Source organism: Apostichopus japonicus, chromosome 13 (genome assembly GCF_037975245.1).
Source record: "Apostichopus japonicus isolate 1M-3 chromosome 13, ASM3797524v1, whole genome shotgun sequence".
Lineage (NCBI taxonomy): Eukaryota > Metazoa > Echinodermata > Holothuroidea > Aspidochirotida > Stichopodidae > Apostichopus > Apostichopus japonicus.
In genome coordinates this window covers 12,551,349-12,573,471 of record NC_092573.1, presented here as the reverse complement: position 1 = coordinate 12,573,471, position 22,123 = coordinate 12,551,349, and the positions used below count along the sequence as shown (strand labels likewise).

Sequence of the window (22,123 nt, the reverse complement as noted above, 5' to 3'; positions counted from 1 at the left end):
TAGCCAACCTGTCAATCAAGTGCATGAGTTTTCAAAGATGAAGTTAGCACTATACTGGAAAAAGAAGAAAATCATTGGAATGCTTTTGAAGTCGAGTACCGTGTAAGACCCTTGGAAGGACACTGACATAATTGTAGAGTATAACCAGAAAGGGGAAGAATGGATTTGGTTCCAGTTTTGGATGAAATAAAATTCTTTTCGAAGGTCGAAATTGTGTTTTCCGCGGGTAAGACTGTTAACAATAGGAATGCTGAGATACGCTTGGCGTATTTGACAATGTTGTACATTGGCAAATGGGATACTTTTATTACAACGTAATAGTATTGTGACCCCCCCCCCCCTCTCGTTCCACGTCACTGCTAATTGTTATGCTAACGTTAAAATGTGGTTTTTGCGATTTTAAAGACTATGAAATTATAGTAATTTCTTGGTTAAATATAATCATGCTACCTCATGGCCGTAGTTGCTCGTCAGAACTGAAACTTTATTACCAATATACAGGGGAAAAAAAATCAATAGTCAAGTGCAACAGCAAACACACGACAATAAACTCATATTTTATATTAACTCTTTTAGACCTTCTTCTGGGTTTCGTTCCGAAGTCCGCTTCTGTTATAACGTTGTTACTGTATATTTCGAAAGAAATGACTCTTTGTGTTTTCAACTGTACCCATCATATGTTATTTTGGGTTTTTTTTTTATTGATGCAAGTTAAGTTTATCTATGGATTAGTCAGGCCTTCCCATGGAAGACGAAAACTATTGAAAAGAACCAAAGGCCCTACAGAGGAGAGGAACCATACCACGAAGGATAAGGAGGAGTACTGGAGTTTCTAACTAAGGTAAAGTAATATTAAACAAAACGTTCAGCATTCTCATGGGGGCCGTCTTCAATCTCACAAACCGTTTTTTCTTTTTAATTTTGGGATTCGTTTGTCTCTGAAACACAAAGTTGTGGAATACACAACTTGAACGTATTCAGAAAAGAAAGGAATAAAGAAAGAGACAGAGAGAAAGAAAGATCTTAATAACATTCACCGAATATCCTTTTATTCTTCTAAGTATGCTTTCATTCACACAAAAGTCTACAGTAATAATATACACAAGGAGCCATTAAGGAGTAACTGTTGCAAGTAACTTTATGAGGTGTCTTAATCCTAGACCGTTATCGCTAAATGCAAGATCGAAGAAGGCTTTAGTTATAGACTGTTTCAAATAAATGTCTTTAATCCTTTATCTTTCTCATAATTTTGAAATCATATCCTGTATTTAGTCAGACATTAAACCTGCTAAAATGGCTAATAACCTCTATTGGTTCTGAAAATAAAAATAAAACTATTGTGACCGGACAAATACCCCCCAGACAAATACCCCCCGGACGATTACCCCCCAGACAATAACCCCCCGGACGATTACCACCCGGACAGATACCCCCCGGACAAATACCATCCCGGACAACTACCCCCCAGGACAACTACCACCCGGACAGAAACCCCCCGGACAATTACCCCCGAGGACAAAAACCCCCCGGACAAGTACCCACCCGGACAACTACCCCCTCGGACGAATACCCCCTAGACAATTACCCCCCTAGACAATTACCCCCCGGATAAATACCCCCGGACGAATATACCCCTGGACATATGCCGTTAACTTTAGGAGACGGATACAGCGACGGATACGCCCGTCTTTTTTCGAGTTTAGTTTCCCGCGGGCCTCAACATATACACTGGTCCCTCGGGCAACTCCGAGAGCATATTTACAATTGGTTCAGGGTGACGGTTAAACTGGCACCACTAGGTCGTCGTGTGCCCTGGCCCTTATAACCTCCTCCCGACTTTTAAAAAGATTCGAGCTTTTCATATATAAGCCCCCAAAACTCCTGGATAGGGTTTGACAATGGACCGAGGCCCGGGGGTTGGGTTGGGAATTGCTCACTGCTGGTAGTAACCAGGGGCGTATCCAGGATTTTCTAACCCGGGGGGCGCGAATTACTATCTAAGCGGAGCGCCACCATCGGTTGGCGCGGAGCGTACAAGAAAATTTCAGGTTTTGATACCCCCTAGATCACCGGAAATGGCACTTCTCGGGCTTGAAAATGACCAACCAGATGTACACTTTTGCCTGAGAACCAAGTATTTCCCAATATTTTTTTTTCATCCATAACCTTTTTGAAGATTGTAACCAGTCACACATCATGTTCGACCTCATTGCATGTCCTGTTGATCATTGCTTTTGTAGGTAATTCTACGTCACGGCCCACAATATCCGAAAGCCCCACTTTTCAAAGTTTAAAGCCCATTATTTGTTCAGAAATTGAAAATTCACATTTCTCGTGAAGAAAATCACTTCAAAACATATACATAATGTTGCACAAAATTCAATCTATGGACAACCAATATAGAAAAACCTCCTTCAACCCCTAACAGACCGGTCAAAATTGCTACGAGTAGAGGGAAGTATGATGAAGAATGTTGGTCAGGAAGTTTTCGAAAATTCAGACACAGTTAATTTATTGGTGTACAAATATTACAACCTCTTATAACGGCAATTATAAAACTTGGTTGAAGGAAATGAAAAATACCAGATATTTCCGATATCAAATATTTCGAAACCGAACACTACACACATAGGCGTAGGAGGCGGGGCTGCAGCCCCCCCCCCCCCCCCCAACCAAACTTGTTCCCCTGAAAATTCGGGCAATATGCTGAGAATAAATGAATAGTTTAAAATTATCTCCTTGGTAATTAAAATAAAGTTCTAAGCTTGGCAGACTAATTCGCCATTACTACTGTAAAAGAGAGTTTTGACATAATTGGACCTGTATGCTTTTTCTCCATCTACATAAGACATTTCGTTGTTTACATTAGCATCCTGCGGATGACTGCGCAACTTTCACGGACCGTACGGTACACGATGCCATGCGATGTAATGACCTATGCTTGCTTATATGATATTGTATGTATGTGTGTGTGTATGTATGTATGTATGTATGTATGTATGTATGTATGTATGTATGTATGTATGTATGTATGTATGTATGTATGTATGTATGTATGTATGTATATATGATCTTCCCGCAAGCAGGAACTCGCGAAAGAAGCCATGGAGGCCTATAGACTCGCAAGCTGACCGAAGCCAATCTCTCGGCACACATCCATTTAACGTCCATGTCGGGAAGTTGTTATTGAACAACACCCTTGCCAGACGACACACCTTGCTGTCGGCGGGGAATCGAACCGGGGATCTCATGACTGGGAGTCGCCGGCGTTAACCACTAGGCTATATACTCCGCCTATTGACATTAACATGTTGAACGCGCGCTTTGCGCGCGAAAAATTTTGGTTATATTTTTCGGGCAAGTCGTTACAGCCCCCAAATCCAATTGGGCTCCTACGCCTTTGACTACACACATATACAGTTTTGAGGCTGTTCATTTTTGAACATGTATTTTCATGCTCACTGATATTATGTGATGTCTGCTCTTTGCTTTACAAATTCGAACAGGCGTGTAGCGAGTAATTTGCCAACGGAAGGGCGAAGCCTGTAGGCGAACTATCTAAGCGAAGCGCCACCATGGGTTGGCGCGAAGCGCACAAAAAAATTTTGGCCGAAAAAGCCTCCCAGATCGCTGGAAATGACACTTCCCAGGCCTTGTAAGTTGCATCTAAGCATTGTCTATTTTTAAATTACTAGCGATATCATAGAGAAAATTTGCTCGGGGGGGGGGGGGGCGGTCGCCCCTTCCCGAAATGCGTCATGTTCCCCGACAACTCGGTCGAGTTCAAGACCAGCCACAGTTGGTTCCATTGCACAATTGAACAATTGTTCAAGGCGTCCATACACACACACGCGTTATGCTAGACCATATATAGTATATATATATAGATACATTAGTGAGAGAGGAAAAATGGAAACGTCAACTAGAGCACCAATGGTGCAGAAGCTCATACCTTTTCGAGCTTAAAAATGTAGGGCCCACAAAACTTTATGGCCCACCAAATTTCCGGCCATTTTTCAGATTCCACCAATTTTGGGCCCATGAGGGATACCCCCCCCCCTCCGTTAGCAGAATACTGGCCACACCACTGGCTATAATTCCTATTTTCCCCCTTTAAATCCTGTTTTACCCACTCTCTCAAACAATACCACTGACCTACCCAATTAAACTTTCTCCCCTCTACCTGAGCAGACCTGAAGTATGGAACGCGAAAAGGGCAACCGTATTTCGTTGCCTAAACTAAGTTTGTTTCGTTGCCTAAACTAAGTTTGTTGCTGTCTAAACTAAAGCTGTTGCTGCTAGTTTACCATGTTGCTGTTGTTCGTTGATGTCTAAACTTACGTTGATGTCTAAAGTCACGTTGACGACTAAACGCGCCTTAATGTCTAAACTCACGTTGATTTATAAACCTTACGGTTGATGTCTAAACTCACGTTGATGTCTAAAACTTTCGTTGCTAAGTTAACTTACGGTTGATGTCTAAACTCACGTTGATATATACACTTTCGTTGCTATCTAAAGTTCCGTTGTGAACACATTGTGAACGAACATCATTCTTTCTTTTCAAAAAAATTATAACAATCAACCGCAAGTTGCTTCCGTGCAGTGCTAACAGCATATCTATTACAGAGAATTTCATGCTAAATACATCCAATGATGTTTTCTCAAATTTCCCGAGATTTGTTTGGTTAATAGTCCCTTACCCATTGTCTGCAAACATGCTTGCATCTTCAGTGCTCAATGAACGCAAAGTATGATGGTTTAACTATGTAACGCGAAAAAGGGGGGGGGGGGGGTAATCGTTAATGTCATGCCGGATTTGTAGCAACAGCCATGTAAATATCCTTAACAACCTGATTTGTCGAACAAAATCACGTTGTTAACGATATTTACATGATAGTTGATACAACTCCGAGGACGTTATTTACATTTATATTGTTAATGTCATATTTGAATAATTGTTTTATCACAGAAAGTTATGAGTTGAGACAATCTATGAATTTTGCGGGAAGCTACCACAACATCTCTGATACTGAAAAGGACTTTAAATCTCACAGTATGTTTTGTTCTCTCCATATTGAGAGTTGATAATGTAAAATGTGCATTTATACCACAGTTATTTCTTCGTTGCAAACTTGCGTAAAGTTTTGCGGTCCCTTTGACCACGTGCTTCAAGTCATGATTCTGGTGCAACACTAATTCGTGTGCATAAACTACTGCAGTCATACATCGTCAAAAGTAGTCATTGAAGTTTCGACATTGCGTAAAAATGTTATTTAAATACTATAATTTTCGTGGAGTTGGTTGTTTCCAAATACTGACAAGCATCCAGGGTAAATGTTGGATCAGTTGCTCTATGGTTGGATGTAGTCTGCGCTTCGTGAGTAACAAGAGGGGCACAGTATTGAAGTACGTAGGCAATATGACTCACAGAACTAGTTTTCTAAACCCGCCAAGCAAGTTCATTCGTAACACCAATCCAGTTCGGAGTTTCGATTTGCGAAAGGGATTGTGTTGTAAATGGAATATACACAAACCTCGCTCAGCATTGTTAAGAATTTTAGACCAAAAAACCCGCTAACATGTTATGCAAGAAACGAATCATCCATGATACACTCGAGTTTTGACTAAGGCTATGTGTTGTAGGTAAGGTGATATGATCTTTTCTCTACAAATTTTCAGGATATGCGCATGTGCAGTTGAAACTCCGAAGTTTGAACAGGCCTAATACAAATTGCGTGGAATTTAGCGAGATATGCACACTACATTTGCGGGGATATTTGAAGAGTTGGGGTAGCTGGTGAAATCGCTGCAGGTCAAAGCATCGAGGTACTATATACGGAGTTGGAGAGGAGGAAAGAGTGGAAGGGCAGGCGAAATGAAGGTCGGACGGCCGCCCTTGTAAAACAGCGAAGCTAGGGAACTGGATGGCATCCGCCATATATATATTGTGTAGAGAATTCACAAAGTACAGGCAGTGATAAGATCGCATCTTCTCAACTATAAACACTAGTAAAAGTATAGGTCATATAATGAACGCAATTGGTGTTCGATCGGGACGAAAACATTTGTCTTTAGTAATATTACTGTCATTCGTTTTACTTGATTGCCGACATTCCCCACAACATATCCAGACATCATGTAATGGTTCAATAATTCAATTTTAAGTACAGTATTTTATGCTGGCATTTTGTCTCGACACTCGTTTTACTAGATTACCGACATTCCCAGATTATCTCTACACATTGTTGGAGGGGCTCAATGAAGTCAGTTTAAAAATGCAGTATTTTTATGCTGGTACTTTGTCTAGACACTCGACGTTGTACTTGATTTTCGACATTCACAGCGTATATGCATAGCCTATAAGTATAACATTATAACATTTTAAAAGTTGTTTACCGTGCAGCCTCCTATTCGTATGAGTTGTACTAACGCACATGTTATCTGATAGGCTGGCTTGGGAGATACGGTAGTTTATAAAACAAGGTTTCCACAAGTTTGCGTTTGGTGACTCCAAATGGACTTGGACCTCCAAGACCCCTATTGTTTTTGGTGCAGGTGAGTATAGCCACGTACAATAGACTGACCTGTGTTTATTTAATGTATCAAAATGGTGGTTCGGGCCATTTCTATAGTAACAGCTAGTTCTGCTTATACTAACACCTTTCTAGTGTACTGAAGTCATCGAAACCTCAATGCATTTTGCATTCTGGTTTACATTACGCGGTTGAGCAATTTTGAACAGCGCCGATAGCAACAACGTACGTTTAGACAATGACGTATGTTTAGACAACGGAAGTTAAAATAACAACGTGAGTTTGAGCAACAACGTGGTAAAACAGCAGCAACAACTTTAGTTTAGACTGCAACAAACTTAGTTTAGACAACGAAATATGGTTGCCCTTTTCGCGTTCCATACTGAAGCACTCCTTGCCAAAATTTTGGCTGGCTGCCTGCATACCTCAGGCTCAAAGACTTCTAAGAATCGGCAAGTGCTGATTGGCTATAGGGCTCTCATGCTTACAGTTCAACAGTTAATAACAACTCCCAGTCCTGCTTTAATTCCACTAACAGCCTCTGCAGAGCTTAACCACAAATGTCAACAAACACTGCAGAAACTGGGAGACAAATTAAAGGAGCTTTGGCAAAAGGTGAAGGCTCAGATTTTTTTAAACAATAGGGATTCATTGTAATTAATTAACTTTTGACCAAAAATTATTAGACATCATCTTATTCATACACAATCCAACAATCATCAGTTCAACTTTGAATATGATCCATCAAAATCTTGAGGAGATTGAGATATTTGAAAATATTACAAAGAATGACCCCTGATGACCCCCTAAATGACATTTGACCTCGTTTTTCCGAACACCCCTCAAAACCTCATCCCGAGGAACGTTGTGACCAAGTTTCATTATAACTGGCCATACACTGTACGAACAGGAGCAATTTGAAAATATATGGCGACGGCCCGGGCCACAAAAGACCCCTAGTTGATCTTTGATCTCAAATTCATGAACACCCTGAAGGTAAAACTTCCATAGTACTATCGTGACAAACCCTCAACATTGTACCATGGAATCTGTAGGAGAAGAAGCATTTTGCGTATTTCCACAAAATGGCCCATTACGGCCCACAGGTGACCATTGACCCCAATTTCGGACCATCTCTGATGGCCCTATACCCAATGGTCCTTGTGTCCAAGTTTCATGAAATTCCATTAAATACTGTGTGAGTGGGAGCGGTTTTACCAATTGTTGACGGATAGAGTGATAGACGCCGCACTGTAACAATAGCTCACACCAGCATGCTGGTATGAGCTAAAAATGGAGTTGTCGGTGTAAGGGATAGGGTGAGGCGCACGTCCCCTCTGTAATCTTCGATCTGTCACTGGCTACCCTGTGTATATAATAGGGATCAGCGCTGTAATTATGACGGTTCCTCTTTCTCTTCCCGAGGTCTTGGCGTTTATCTTCTACTTCCTCCTTTTTCTCTCTTTCTTCTTTTTCTTTTCCCTTCCTTCATCTCCTCCTTTTCTTTTTTCTCCCTCTTTTTCCCTTTTTTCTTCTCTTTTTTTCTCTCCTCTTTTCCTTACCCGGGGGCGCGCGCCCCCAACGCCCCCCCCCTGGATACGCGCCTGGTAACTATTAATTTACTATTTGTTATAGTGACACTATTCTGTATTATTAATCTCCGAACAATTCCGGCTTATTGCGGCTTACCATTTTCAAGTTTTCTTCTGAGTAATTTTACTTGATGATTTGTTATGTTATGTTAGTTTTTGTATAGCGCTTTATATGGCACAGCCATCTCATAGCACTTTGAATCCCTGGTCATCAGGCTGGCTGCTGAGAATCCAGCGCACACATCTTAGTTACCTCACAGGTACCCATTTATACACCTGAATGGATAGGGGCAGTCGAGATAAAAGAGCCTTGCCCAAGGACACAACATAACAGGATTATATATAAAACAAAAGCATTAGCCACTCGGCCTCCACGCTCCTCTTGTTTTGCTTATTCTAAGCTATTTTTTCCTGTAAGTGCACGCCATTTTAGGATGGGAGGAGCAGAAGGGAGGGGCGGGGCAAGCACAACCACGGTCCACCCCTCTAGTTTAGTGTGCATGATCATCATCCATACCCCCATGCATTGTTTCATGGACCGCTGGGCTATCATAGTCAAACCCGGTTACGGTGTAGCCCGTTACACCAACAGAATTGCCTGTAAGGTTTCATAATAGTATGTACGATTGTATGAAACATAAGTAAAGAAAGAGGCTTGAGACCACGACGTCAGTACCATTTGAAAAAAAAACCTATTCTCTGGTTATTCTGTTTGCAAAAAGAATGATGATAATCTAAGAAATCAATTTAATTTTCCCTAGTTATAATAACGTTTCATATCAGAATAATAATCTGATATATCAGAAAAATAATCTGGTATACCAGATTAAGAAAATTGTCTTTCATGGCCCTAATGGGCTTTCGTACTACGTAGTTCACCAGCTAAAGGTCCGCTTGGTTAACGGGCTCGTGGGGGGGGGGGGAGGCTGGGCGTATTCTGGTTTAGTTCGGGTAGTAACCTGGGTGAGGAATCTGTGCTGGTGTATTTGTGCGGGTAGAGTTTTCCCGGAGGTAATTGCTGGGGGTGGGGTTAATTGTCCTCGAGGGTATTTGTCCTCGTTGATGTATGTCCGGGGGTAGTTGTCCGGGGGGTAGTTGTCCTCGGAGGTATTCGTCCTCGGGGGTTTTTGTCCTCGGTGGTGTATGTCCGGGGGGTATTTGTCCGGGGGGTAGTTGTCCTCGGAGGTATTCGTCCTCGGGGGTTTTTGTCCGGGGGGTGATTGTCCGGGGGGTACTTGTCCCGGGGGTATGAGTCCGGGGGGTATATGTCCGGGGGGTATTTGTCCGGGGGGTATTTGTCCGGCAACCGTTTTATTATATGTATTAAGATCGAATGTATCAAATGGCAGTTTGGATTATGAAGTTTTCTATATAATTCCATCAGCTGGTATGTTGTATGCATTCTATAGGGGAGGGCGCGGCTGTGGTGGAGAGAAGAAGGAGAGAGAACTCAAGGGGAGAGAATATCCATTTTTTTAAATCGCGTACAGTTTACAAAAGGTTTGCATTTGCTGACATGTTGAGCTGTGTTCAATGAGTAAATGAACTATATATGCAAGTTGTAGTCCAAAATGACAGGGTGCTAATGTTGGGTTTGGGCACGGTCACATAGTGAGTAATATACCTCCATCTTCTCTAAAACAAAAGGCCCTGAAAATGAATTTTAATTTTTAGCATTTATGTACATTGATTGAGACAAAGTGAACTGTAATTATAGGAATAAGGCAACCTAATATGAGTTCAGAAAGTTGTAGAGAAAAACAATGTGTAACGGTGAAATTAGTGCTGAGCTTTTTATTGTTTTCATCACTCCTAAAAATAGGAAAGAGCATCTAATAGAGAACCTTCGCAACGTTGGCCCCTGCAGGGTGTTGAGACAGACTCGTTGATTGACCTTTTGTATGAGTTCACTTATATACCTTGGGTTTATGTACGTGATCCGAAGCTCCAAATCATGACTTCCCCTAATGGAGTCCATGTGACGTTGGCTACGTTTACTAACTGGGACATTACTTCTTGTAAACACAGTATAGCGAACCAGTATATATGAGTAGGAAGGTTACTCACACTCGGTAATCTCTAAGTTTTGAACTTGTAATCGAAAGCCTGGGAATGCGTGCACATTTTGAAATGTGTGTACATATGTTTATCTTCTACATTATTGATTCTTGGACATCTGTTAATCTGTTTCTGTTACTATAGGTACCGATTTACATTAACCGTGTTACTTGTTGAACTTTAAATTGACTCAACTAAATGGCATCTCCAAGCACAGATGACATCCTTACCGAACTGAAACCGTTTGGACGTATTCAAGTAGGTTTTCTACTTTCGTCAGCTTTCGTTCAGTTTTTCTTACCTATGACTGGCCAGAGTGTAAACTTTTTAGCGGCGACACCAGATCACCATTGCTCACTGACGGATGGATATCATATAAACCAATCTATACCACTTAAAGAAGACGAGCTGGGTAGACATATTTACTCTCAATGTCAAGAATATGTTAATCCAGATAATCAGAACCAGACTCAGAGTTGTCAAAATGGATTGGATTATGATCATGATGTCTACGGAGAGACTATTATCAGCGAGGTAACGTAGTCTGTACTTTTAATTGTTTGTTCGTAACAGCATTCGATCCAGGTAGAGCAGGGTTTCCCTAACTTTATCCCCCACGCACCCCATGTGGATGTCAGAGTTCTCCACGAACCCCCAACTTTTCGAGACACGATCTGAGTCATTATTATACTATAATACGCATAACAGTTTCGTAAAAGATGAAGTTCATAGTGTAATATTGTAATGGAAAAAAAAAACAAGAGATGGCACTCAATAACAATTTTCAAGCATGAATTTATGCTAACTTTGCTTTGTGTCGGGCAAACTGGAGGTCATCTGGAATTTTCCACAATAATAATAATTACTTTAGCCAACCTTTCAGTTACTTTCTCAGCTCTTGATCTTCCACGACGTACTGTCATGCGTACACCAACTTCACCAAAGTCATGCGGCCTGTGTCTGTTTTATAATTCAGTTATTTATCACATGCACGGTACGGTACTACTATGGCAACATATGCGTATGGAACGCGAAAAGAGTTTGTCGATAGGTACGAATTTGTACATTACTAAATTATATGATATATCATATGTTAGTTCAACAAAAAGTACTCTAGTTTTGACTTTCAGAAACGTCTCACGCACCCCCTGTGGGTTCATGATCCCCATTTAGGGAACTCCTGCGGTAGAGTCTTGCGAAATGCAAGCCATAATTGAACAGCGGCATTAGATGTACAGATATATGGTGATAAAACATACACAAAATGATTTTGCTTGTATAGTGTGGAAAGGTTCATTTAGATCTGAAGCTAACTTTTATACTACATAAAAAATGATTAAAAAAGAAAGAAAGATATACCTGTTGTATTCTGGAGTTAGTTTTAAGTATATCACTGTCTATAATTACATTTCAACCAAGTAAATCGCTCTTCCAACACTGGGTAATGATGCAGAAGATGTCAAAAACAATATTTCACTCAAATTTGCTGTCCAAACCTGAGGGAATCGATACTTCACTGTTAATTGCGGTGTTAATTACCTTGCATATTTTTTTTGACCTAACTCATTTACATTAAGGGTAACGGCTATTGGAACATTTGCTTGAAATGTTAATTTTTGTTTATTATATTGGTTAAGACAGGGGAGAAGAAGGGGCTGGAGACGGAGGCTGGGAAAAGTCGGTTAGAGGGCCATTAGCGCTTAGTCACTAAGTTAACAAAACCTACCGAGTTTTAGTAAAAACGACGGGACAACCCACATACGTTTCTGAGACAGCAACAGAAATATTTTACACAAATGGCGCGCCATAAAATCACTCTTCTACATTTGCTTTTCTCAATTGACTCTTCAGTAGGCTACATTGAACAGTGATATATTATGGTCGATTATTAGCAATATCGTTGCCAACATGTTGTCATTTTAATTGGGTTGATGTCGGTTTGTAACAGCATAATGTCTTCTCATCCGTCCACTGCGAGGAATTATCGCCCTTTCCAGTTTCAAAGATAGGGGGTGATTATTTTTTTGCTGAGAAAATGAAAACTTAGCCTCAAGAAGACATTGATAGGATGATGCCACCGTAGGCTCTCCTTAAACAGGACTAGTTAGTTTAATTATGGAACCAATACGTTTAAGAACGCACTACCCGCATTCCCAGGACAAAAGAGAATGCAATAAAAACACACGACGTATCCTTGAATTATAAAACATATTAAATGTACGGCTGTCAGTATTAAACTTATTGAATTTTTGATGCTACAGAAGTTCTGTTAGTCAAGGTCTAATGTTAGAAAAGCTTACGATGTTAGAAAAGAGTTTTGCGTTTAGTCGGAATTTTAGCAAAACCGATTAGCCTAAATAAAGTTTACACTTATGGAACTAAAGGAACCGCATAGGTCCACAAATAATGAATGGACTTGATTTTATCCATTATACTGTTTTTTTTCTGCTCAGACATTTGTTTTACTGAATTGTAAAATGTTACATGTAAAGGTAAAATAAAGCAAGTTCTAAAACTACAAACTGAAACTTGACTATCTATCTATCTATCTATCTATCTATCTATCTATCTATCTATCTATCTATCTATCTATCTATCTATCTATCTATCTATCTATCTATCTATCTATCTATCTATCTATCTATCTATCTATCTATCTATCTATCTATCTATCTATCTATCTATCTATCTATCTATCTATCTATCTATCTATCTATCTATCTATCTATCTATCTATCTATCTATCTATCTATCTATCTATCTATCTATCTATCTATCTATCTATCTATCTATCTATCTATCTATCTATCTATCTATCTATCTATCTATCTATCTATCTATCTATCTATCTATCTATCTATCTATCTATCTATCTATCTATCTATCTATCTATCTATCTATCTATCTATCTATCTATCTATCTATCTATCTATCTATCTATCTATCTATCTATCTATCTATCTATCTATCTATCTATCTATCTATCTATCTATCTATCTATCTATCTATCTATCTATCTATCTATCTATCTATCTATCTATCTATCTATCTATCTATCTATCTATCTATCTATCTATCTATCTATCTATCTATCTATCTATCTATCTATCTATCTATCTATCTATCTATCTATCTATCTATCTATCTATCTATCTATCTATCTATCTATCTATCTATCTATCTATCTATCTATCTATCTATCTATCTATCTATCTATCTATCTATCTATCTATCTATCTATCTATCTATCTATCTATCTATCTATCTATCTATCTATCTATCTATCTATCTATCTATCTATCTATCTGTCTATCTGTCTGTCTGTCTATCTGTCTGTCTGTCTGTCTGTCTGTCTGTCTGTCTGTCTGTCTGTCTGTCTGTCTGTCTGTCTGTCTGTCTGTCTATCTATATATATTTATTGATATGCTGATGAGATGTTATGATTGAATAGCACCGAAAATGTCTCAAATTAAAATACGCCCTCTGTAGGACAGTTTCCCGTTATTCCCGTTTTAGACGACATGCCGGGAAAAAAATGAAGAAATTAATTCATTGATGTTCCACTGTGAGCTTACAGTAAATTGTATTCTTCATTTCATTCTAACTTTGTAATTGCCGTTACAGTGGGATCTCGTCTGCAATGAAAACGCAGCCGCCGAACTAAGCCAGTCGATTCTTTCTGTAGGTGGGATATTTGGAGCGATTATTTTCGGAATGATCGCCGACCATTATGGACGAAGGCCCGCTTTTCTGATCGGAATAGCTTTCTTCAACATCTTCGGCATTGCGCTTTGCTTCTCACCCAATTTCATCGTCTTCGTCATTCTCAGATTCTTTTGTGGTTTCTTCCAAATGGCAAGTAATATATCACTGACAGTATTTACTATTTGTTTTTCAATTTGATGTAAAACGAAACAATTTGACTTCTTTCATTAAATTTTATAATTTAAGTTACACTGCAGTAGACCAGGGACGAGGATGGGGTGGGGGGGGGGGAGTCTAAGTGTGAGTGGGTAACGTCACTAACTGGATTTCTATAGGGTACCGTTGTGCAGATCATGGGCCTCTTCGGTAATGGCTCCACAGGCAAATCTAACAAACTTATGACGTTTTCAATCAATTGATGTGGAGATCAAGGACACAACCACATACATTTCTAAGGTAGCTTTAGCCCTTCCAGAATAAGGAGAGGTAACCCCTCCCCTTAGCAATCGTCCCAGGGACGAAATAATATCTTGTCCTCCCCCTCCCTTATAACAAAAAAATCACAGTGGTTTATCTGGTACAACTTTGACAATAAAGGAACCAAGAACCAAGACAAAAAGACTATACAGAAGATTAAAAGGGCTTTTAATTGTCTAATAACCACACAATTACTTTTACCACTTGTAACTACCTGCATGAAAACAGTTATCTAATCGATGGACTATTTTGACTCATGCAGAGTTTTTGCACTTGTCATATTCATATAAATATACAAATGTTGAGTCATGATTATCTCTGTTCCTTGTTTCATTATCTAAGTTCATTATCTAAGCAAAAAGAAATCCATTAGTCATCCCTCGCCAGTTTACAATCATTGCACAACAACAATACATATCTATGTTCATGATATATTCCACCTTCAGGGTGGATTTATTACCATTCTAAACATAAAAACCAAACAGATAACAACTAATATTATCACCGTGTCTCACAATGAATCAGCTCTCTGTATTGCTTGTTTATGAATTGAACAAACAACAAAGTGATAAAGTTTCAAAGTCAAGATATATAAAGATAAAAGTAATTTAGATTTCTCTATGGTATGTTGAAACTATAAAAGGGCAAACTATAAAGCATATCGAATGACATTGCAATTATGTCTTGATAAGAAAAACAGATTGTTCACCAGGTGAGAATATTAACCTTAAAATTGCATGTTGTCCACAGTTGGTTTTTTGGCTTATACCTAATTTGTGTTCTAGTTATTGGCAATTTTAATGTGACAAAGATGGAAACTAATATACCTCCAGTTCAGCAGAAGACGGAAACAAAATGTGACATTTCTTTAGGCAGTTATATGAACTCTTTGTTTTTGTCTTGATATTAACCATAGCTTCATCTTTCATTTGCAGGCCACTTGGCTACCTTTCAGCAGTGCTGTGGCTGAATATATGATTCCAAAATACAGAAATCGGGCAGTGAACGTACCTGCAATTGCGTTCTGCTTTGGACTAATGTCAATGGCTGTTTTAGCGTTCCTTATACGTGATTGGCGATACTTACAGCTAGCAATAATGTTGCCTACTGTCATTGGGATGTGTGGGATGTGGTAAATATATGTTTATTTAACTGTGGTTTCACTGTAGATACTTAGCTGAACGTCTCACACTTCACCCCTTTGCATATCGGAGAACATGGATGTGTGGAGGGGCATGAGCAGGGGGTAATGTTGATGGAGACAAAGATCTAGAGTCTCCAAGTCCATGAAAAGGCACCTCGATTCCATGTGCGAGTCTCATCGTACGATGTGAAACTCGATTTTAGCCTCGGTCTTATTTACGCTCAGGTGTGCAATCAACATTATCTAACAGACCATTCACCCAATCCATAAGAAAATGTATGAAACAATGAAACCAGATTCATGTTGGTGTTTGGAAAAACCGTAACTATTTACCTGTTGGTACGTTTCATTTGTTCGGGTGTCCTCAAGTTGTTTACATACCACAGAAATTATGTGATTTGGACCACGTTCTATACAACCATCAGAACAATAAGCTAATTGATAATCACGTGCTTCTCACAGAACGTCAGTTAATACCAACTTACAGTTTTAAAGTTACTTTGCTCGTAGATTAGAAGTATGTCTTGCTTCTTTACAGCAATGTTTCCATTTTATCAAAGATTGCACAAACGCCAAATTTGCAGCTACTGGCGTAGCTATTAATTACTTATTGTCGTGCAACAATTTTCAAGCTCATAAATACATATTAGTTACTGTAATACTTCCTTGGAATGTGCTTCCTTTATCGTCTTTGCATCTCCATTTGTAGCAAACTGTTGGAGGAGGGATAAATATTCCCTTACCACAGGCTCCTACGCACTCCTCAGTATGGTTTATCTGGTAAGGGTGGTGAAGTGGCTAAAAGTTGTGATCAATCATTTGGAGATGAAATGAACGGTGGGTTACTTACAATGCAGGCACTGCATACATTACATTTGTACCAACCGCATGATAACGCAAATTAATAAGATAGTTCTGTTGCTATTAAAACTAGTATAGCAATCAATGTTTCTATGCAATCCCAACTTGATCCGGATAGGTATTGTCTAAACCTTACGAAATACTCATGACAGTAATGTATAAGTAAAATAGCATGACTAAACTCATGGCAAATTTCAACTTATGCGGAGGAGAGATTCATTGTCAAATCGGCAGCATCAAAAGTCTGGTATTAAGCTGGCCGATTCGGTACTGAAGATTATATATAAAACTTGCAAACATCATAATCTGTTCACTTACTCCGACTTACTATTTAAGACATAATATGTTTCTGAAAACTGCAATTAGCGAATGTATTATATATAGACCTCAATTGTACAGATTAACAAGGATGAGAAATAAAGCGTCAATTTTAGAATGTTCAAAAGCGAATACTACGGATTTCTTAACAACAGGAATAAAGTATCCGGCAACTTCCACTTTCTTCACGGTTAACTAGAGATTATAATTTTTCCCCTGAAGTAAAGTGTCTAACGTTAATTGTTAATGTTGTATTTAATATGCCCTTTATTAATAATATTAGTTGTTTTTTAGTAATGTGCACTTTGCTGTAATTATATGCTTTCTTTTGTTAGGTTTCTACCAGAGTCGCTCAGATGGCAAATGCAAACTGGCAATGATGCGAAGGTTAAAACTCTTGTCCACAGACTTGCTAAAATGAATAGAACTAATGCACCGCAGATTATTGCACTTTCAAAGAGCAGTGTTGGATCTGAAAATGGACTATTTACTATAAGTGGCAGTAAGGGAGATCAAAGTAATGATAAGTCACCGCAGAAACCGAATGTTAAAAACAGCAAAGTAAAAAAACATCCACCTGATGACGAAACAGATTCTGATACAGCACACAATGACAAAACTAGTAAAGAAGAGGTTCCAGATGAAGAAGTAAAGGATGCAATACATACATCTAAGAGCAAGCGAGATGGTTTCTTGGACTTATTCAAGCCGCCTGTTCTGCACATTACTCTCGTCCTGAGTGTGACCAGGTAAATACTGTCACACGTTTAGACGATTAGTATATTAAATATTTGAAAAGTCAACTTTATTCGGTGATTTTAACACTATATACTGTACGCCTTACACAAAAGTGATGAACCATCCGGAGAAACAAGTATATCTTGATTCTATGTAGAATTCTGCTCGAATGTCGAAATAAATATGTAAATTAATTTGTAGTCATCTTTTTTTGAAGTTCAAGGCTTACTTTCAATGAGTATGCATTGAAAATGAAATCAAGCTCAGCCAATAACACTAAATATCTAATTCCAAAGAAATAACTGAAAAGTTATGGACGGTATCGCAGACAGTAATATTTCACATTATATGGGTACTAGGTTAGAAGCTGATCAAAAGCATACACGTGGAATTGTAAATTGCAGTCGTTAATTGATCTCCCAGCATTTTAACATACTGTTTTTGGACTTGACAATTCGAAAGAAAACTTTCCTGGAACATATACGAGAGTCCTTCTCACCTTCCCCACATGACTTAACACATGTCTCTCAAATGTTAATCCAAGAAGGTGTGTTTTTTTGTTTGTAACTAATTATAATACGCGTATATAATTTAAAGGGAAGGAAATTTGGAATGTTCATATTTTTCGTTTTTTTTTCTTCGTTTTTTTTCCGTTTCTCTTTGACGTGCAGTAATTAATTGCTATTAATTTCTAAAACACCTCCTAAAATACTTTCTAAGTCACAATTAAGCGCAACTAGTGTTGCAGGATTCCCTGTGCATAGCAAATAGGCCATTGCTGTTCTATATTGTTTTACAGATTCACGTACTTCGTGGTGTATTTTGGCTTTGCTTTGAGTACTGGACGTCTATCCGGAAATCCTTATTTAAATTACTTTTTGAGTTCTTTGGTTGAAGTCCCTGCAAGGATGCTGTCACCACTGGCTTATAAATGGTAAGGCAAAATTTATTATTTTTAATGAAAATCTACCGCAAGGAAAATGACAGGTTACCTAAACTAATTGACTTTAGTTAGATGCGCATGGAATGAACGAAATTGCCAAAAGGAGAGTCACTTTTGATCCACCAGTCTGATATAATGAGACAAAACCGTTGGTTCTATATGGATGTGTTCTTAGTATTCTTCAGTTAAACCTGAGCATGGACAAAGGATGCGTTATGATTGGTTAACTGGCTTCATTCGAAAGCCGTCAGGAATGAAATGGCTTCTTTGATTTATTGATCTATGATCAACTATGTAAACTAACATGGTATAATATGTTACCTGTGTTCATTATTTGCAACAGATAATTATTGCACATCATAAGCAAATCAAGTGTATATCAATAAGAATCATTTCAGGACTACATTTTAAATAATTTTATCATTGCAAAGATATCTTTGCTTCAGCTTCATAGATGTCTATCATCTTCTCCTTTTAAGTTTCCCTAAATTTTAGTTGTCCGGTATAAACTGAATAACATTTCATGCGCATTGTACTGTTTTTAAAAATTTAAGACGAAAACTCACAGAAGTAAAATAAGACTGATATGAACGGCACCTTATGATTAATCTTTTCCTTTGATGTGTATATACTGTTAGAGTTACAAGGTGGAAGTTCTTTTTTACACTTTCTAAATACGTGAACAATATGAATTCCTGTTCTGTTCTATAGGTTTAGAAGAACATACGTGGTTACCGCTTGTTACATCGTATGCAGTGTTGGATTACTGTTGACAATATTTATTCCCAACGAAACTAGTGAGTCTGCGGTTATGTTTCGTTTTCTTAAGAGAAACTGTCAGTTTCTCAGTTGTTTTTATTACAATATCAAAACGATTATCACATATATTTCAATCTTTCCGATGCAGGTTGAAAACTTCGATCTTTTATTAATATTGGTTTTAATTGGTTTTTCTACTTCAAAGCTGGAGTAGGTTGTGGAGAGGGTGAGGGGAAGATTCGGGATTTTCACTTTCTTAGAACAATAAATAATGAACACAATTGTAAAGTATCTGGTGAAATAACAAGTGATTGATATTAACCGTACAGAATAGCGACAGACACCTGGATAACGTTGATAAGTACATTGTTTATAAACCACGAAAGCACGACACCTTAAGTCGTCCCGTGTGGAAACATTAGAAATAATGCATGATTCTAGCTGGAGAACATTTTAGATTTCGTTAAAGTAATTTTTTTTACAGATTTATTCTTATAAAAACGCACCAGAATAGCTATTTATTTTAGCATAACAATTTAGAATTACGACGGGTTAGGTTCATGATTATCCGTTTCTTCTCTCAAGTTGACATGAGTCCAGTTTTGTATTATTCTTTCAGAAAACGGAGTGGATCTTAGTATTCTTACAAATATACTCGCTCTCCTCGGCAAGTTTTTCGTGACAATAACATTGGGAGGATTACTCCTGCTAGTGACGGAGTTGTTTCCAACTAATGTGAGGTATAAACATTATATATGAGCTTAAAATGTTGTTATCGTTCATAGTTGACAAAAATGTGCTTCAGTGGAATGCTACAATGGTACTTAGCTATTTGAAAAGTCGTAGCGTTCAGTTCAAAAGTAAAAGTAACTATCATATTAAACACAATTATTAGATGCATTGCCTATAGTACATCCAACAGATCTTACAGTCGTGTTAATACAAAAAAAAAAAAAAATCTTGAAAGACATTCGATTATAGTTCTCGAAGTTTCTACTGAAAGGTTGTATAAAACTTTGCCATGCATTCTGTATGCGTATTAATTCACATTTACACGCGATTTTATTATAGTTTTCAATATACTGAGATGATTTATCAACTTTAATGCTTTCAGAAATATTGGAAGTGGTTTCACTTTAGCCATGGGACGAGTCGGCGGTACAGTCGTACCTTTCATTTTGTACATGGTAAGAATGAATCTAGTAAATATATTAAGATGGTTAACCAATTTAGCTGCTTTGTTTCTAAAAGTTTTAGTATCAGTTATCAAAATTCACCACTGTTTATCTGTAGCTGAATTATCAGCATATCCATCTATATTATTCTTTCTAGTGACAAATGAAAATGGTTTTGATAGTTCAGCCGATTCACGACAGTAACTACCGTAAATCCTTAAGTTTTGTTACCACAGTAAAAACTGGATTGTGCTGACAAATCTTAAAAATTGGTACCATGTGCATTGTGTATTAATATTACAGTAAGAACTGAGGATATTTGTCATCCCAACACATCCAAACATCTGGATTTGTTGGAATTACACATATACCCAGTTCTTACTGTAATCATAATAGAACATGCTACGATTTATAGCACGATCCAGTTTTTACCATGGTACAAAACTTTACGATTTATAGTGGGTAACTGTGTTCTCTGTGTATCGGGTGGATAGTGGTATTGAGCGGTCTGAACATTGTTTTATTATTATAATTATCGAGTGAGGTGTAATCGACAAATATATATATATCCGTATGTCTTTAATGTTTTATCATTTTTACAGGATAACTCAATACCAAACTTTTCTCTCATCATCATGGCCTCTATGTCTGTAATAACTGGTGTGCTTGTCTTCATGCTACCGGACACTAGGAGGACAACACAACCACAAAACTCAAACGATTTGAGAATTATAATGAAGTCGAGGCAACAGAAAAATGCAAAAGGAAATGGAAGTGGTCGAGAAAACAAAGCTTTCCAAGGAGACATACCAATATGAAACAGCAATTACTCTTTCTATCATGGTCAAATAAGTAATTAATGTGCCTTATTTACCAGCTACAAATCTTGTCACTAGTAGGATTCGTAACATGGCGTGCTGAAATGTACACAAAAAGCGAATGTAGAAGCGTGAGGAAATAACAAACAAAAGTCAAAAGAAACAAAACAAGACATCACAATTAAGCGATCTTTATGATGGAAGTATTGTCATCTTTATATATATATATATATATATATATATATATATATACATATATATATATATATATATATATATATATATATATATATATATATATATATATATATATATATATATATATATATAGCTTGATAATTAACTTAACAAGGGGTATTTTATATTCTACGTTTTATATGTATTCTACAGTTAAATATTGTATTTGACAAGATTGATTATCAAATTGTTGTCATATTTGTTATTGATTACTTTTGTGATTAGTATCAATTGACGATTTGACAATGTTGATACATCGTGTGAGTTAAAAGATTACTAATGTACGTTTATAGTTAAAATAGTAATGATACACGTAGCCTCAAAAGGCAATGTACAGTGCAAACAATGTATTAAAGCATATTGTGAAAGAAAAGATTTACTTAATTTTGTATAAACACAGTCAAGTCAAATTCGAAGAAAGTTATGTTTCCACTTGAACTGTTGCAAAGCTGATAGAAGTGTATCATGATCATAGAACACAGACCTGGTAGCTTTTTGTGGCTTGTGAAGGTTGTAAACTTTACCTATATTCTTGGAGCAACAAAACTAAAACAAGCAAAACCTCGGCAGGAAGAATCATTCTTTTTCCAATATTGTTACAATATTCCGTTTAGATTTCAAATTTCACAAATAATGATTTACTTAACATTTTTTTAATACGTTTCTAATAAATCTAATCTAATACACCGTTGCTGTTTCTGTACTTTCTGTACGTGTTTTGTCTCACCATCCATATCGATGATAGGCAAGTTCCAACTCGCC

The 22,123-nt window shown here is 37.7% G+C and overlaps 1 protein-coding gene across 1 annotated transcript; it reads left to right on the top strand.

The window, feature by feature from the left end:
• The first annotated feature begins 697 nt into the window (after positions 1-697).
• Positions 698-21,335, top strand: LOC139978917 (solute carrier family 22 member 21-like). Its single transcript, XM_071989482.1, has 11 exons — positions 698-786; positions 830-841; positions 10,331-10,720; positions 13,811-14,041; positions 15,304-15,500; positions 17,027-17,440; positions 18,229-18,363; positions 19,084-19,169; positions 19,751-19,871; positions 20,246-20,318; positions 20,909-21,335. The coding sequence occupies exons 3-11, from the start codon at positions 10,385-10,387 to the stop codon at positions 21,122-21,124; spliced, it is 1,809 nt and encodes a 602-aa protein (XP_071845583.1). The 5' UTR covers positions 698-786; positions 830-841; positions 10,331-10,384; the 3' UTR covers positions 21,125-21,335.
• The last annotated feature ends 788 nt before the right edge of the window (positions 21,336-22,123 follow it).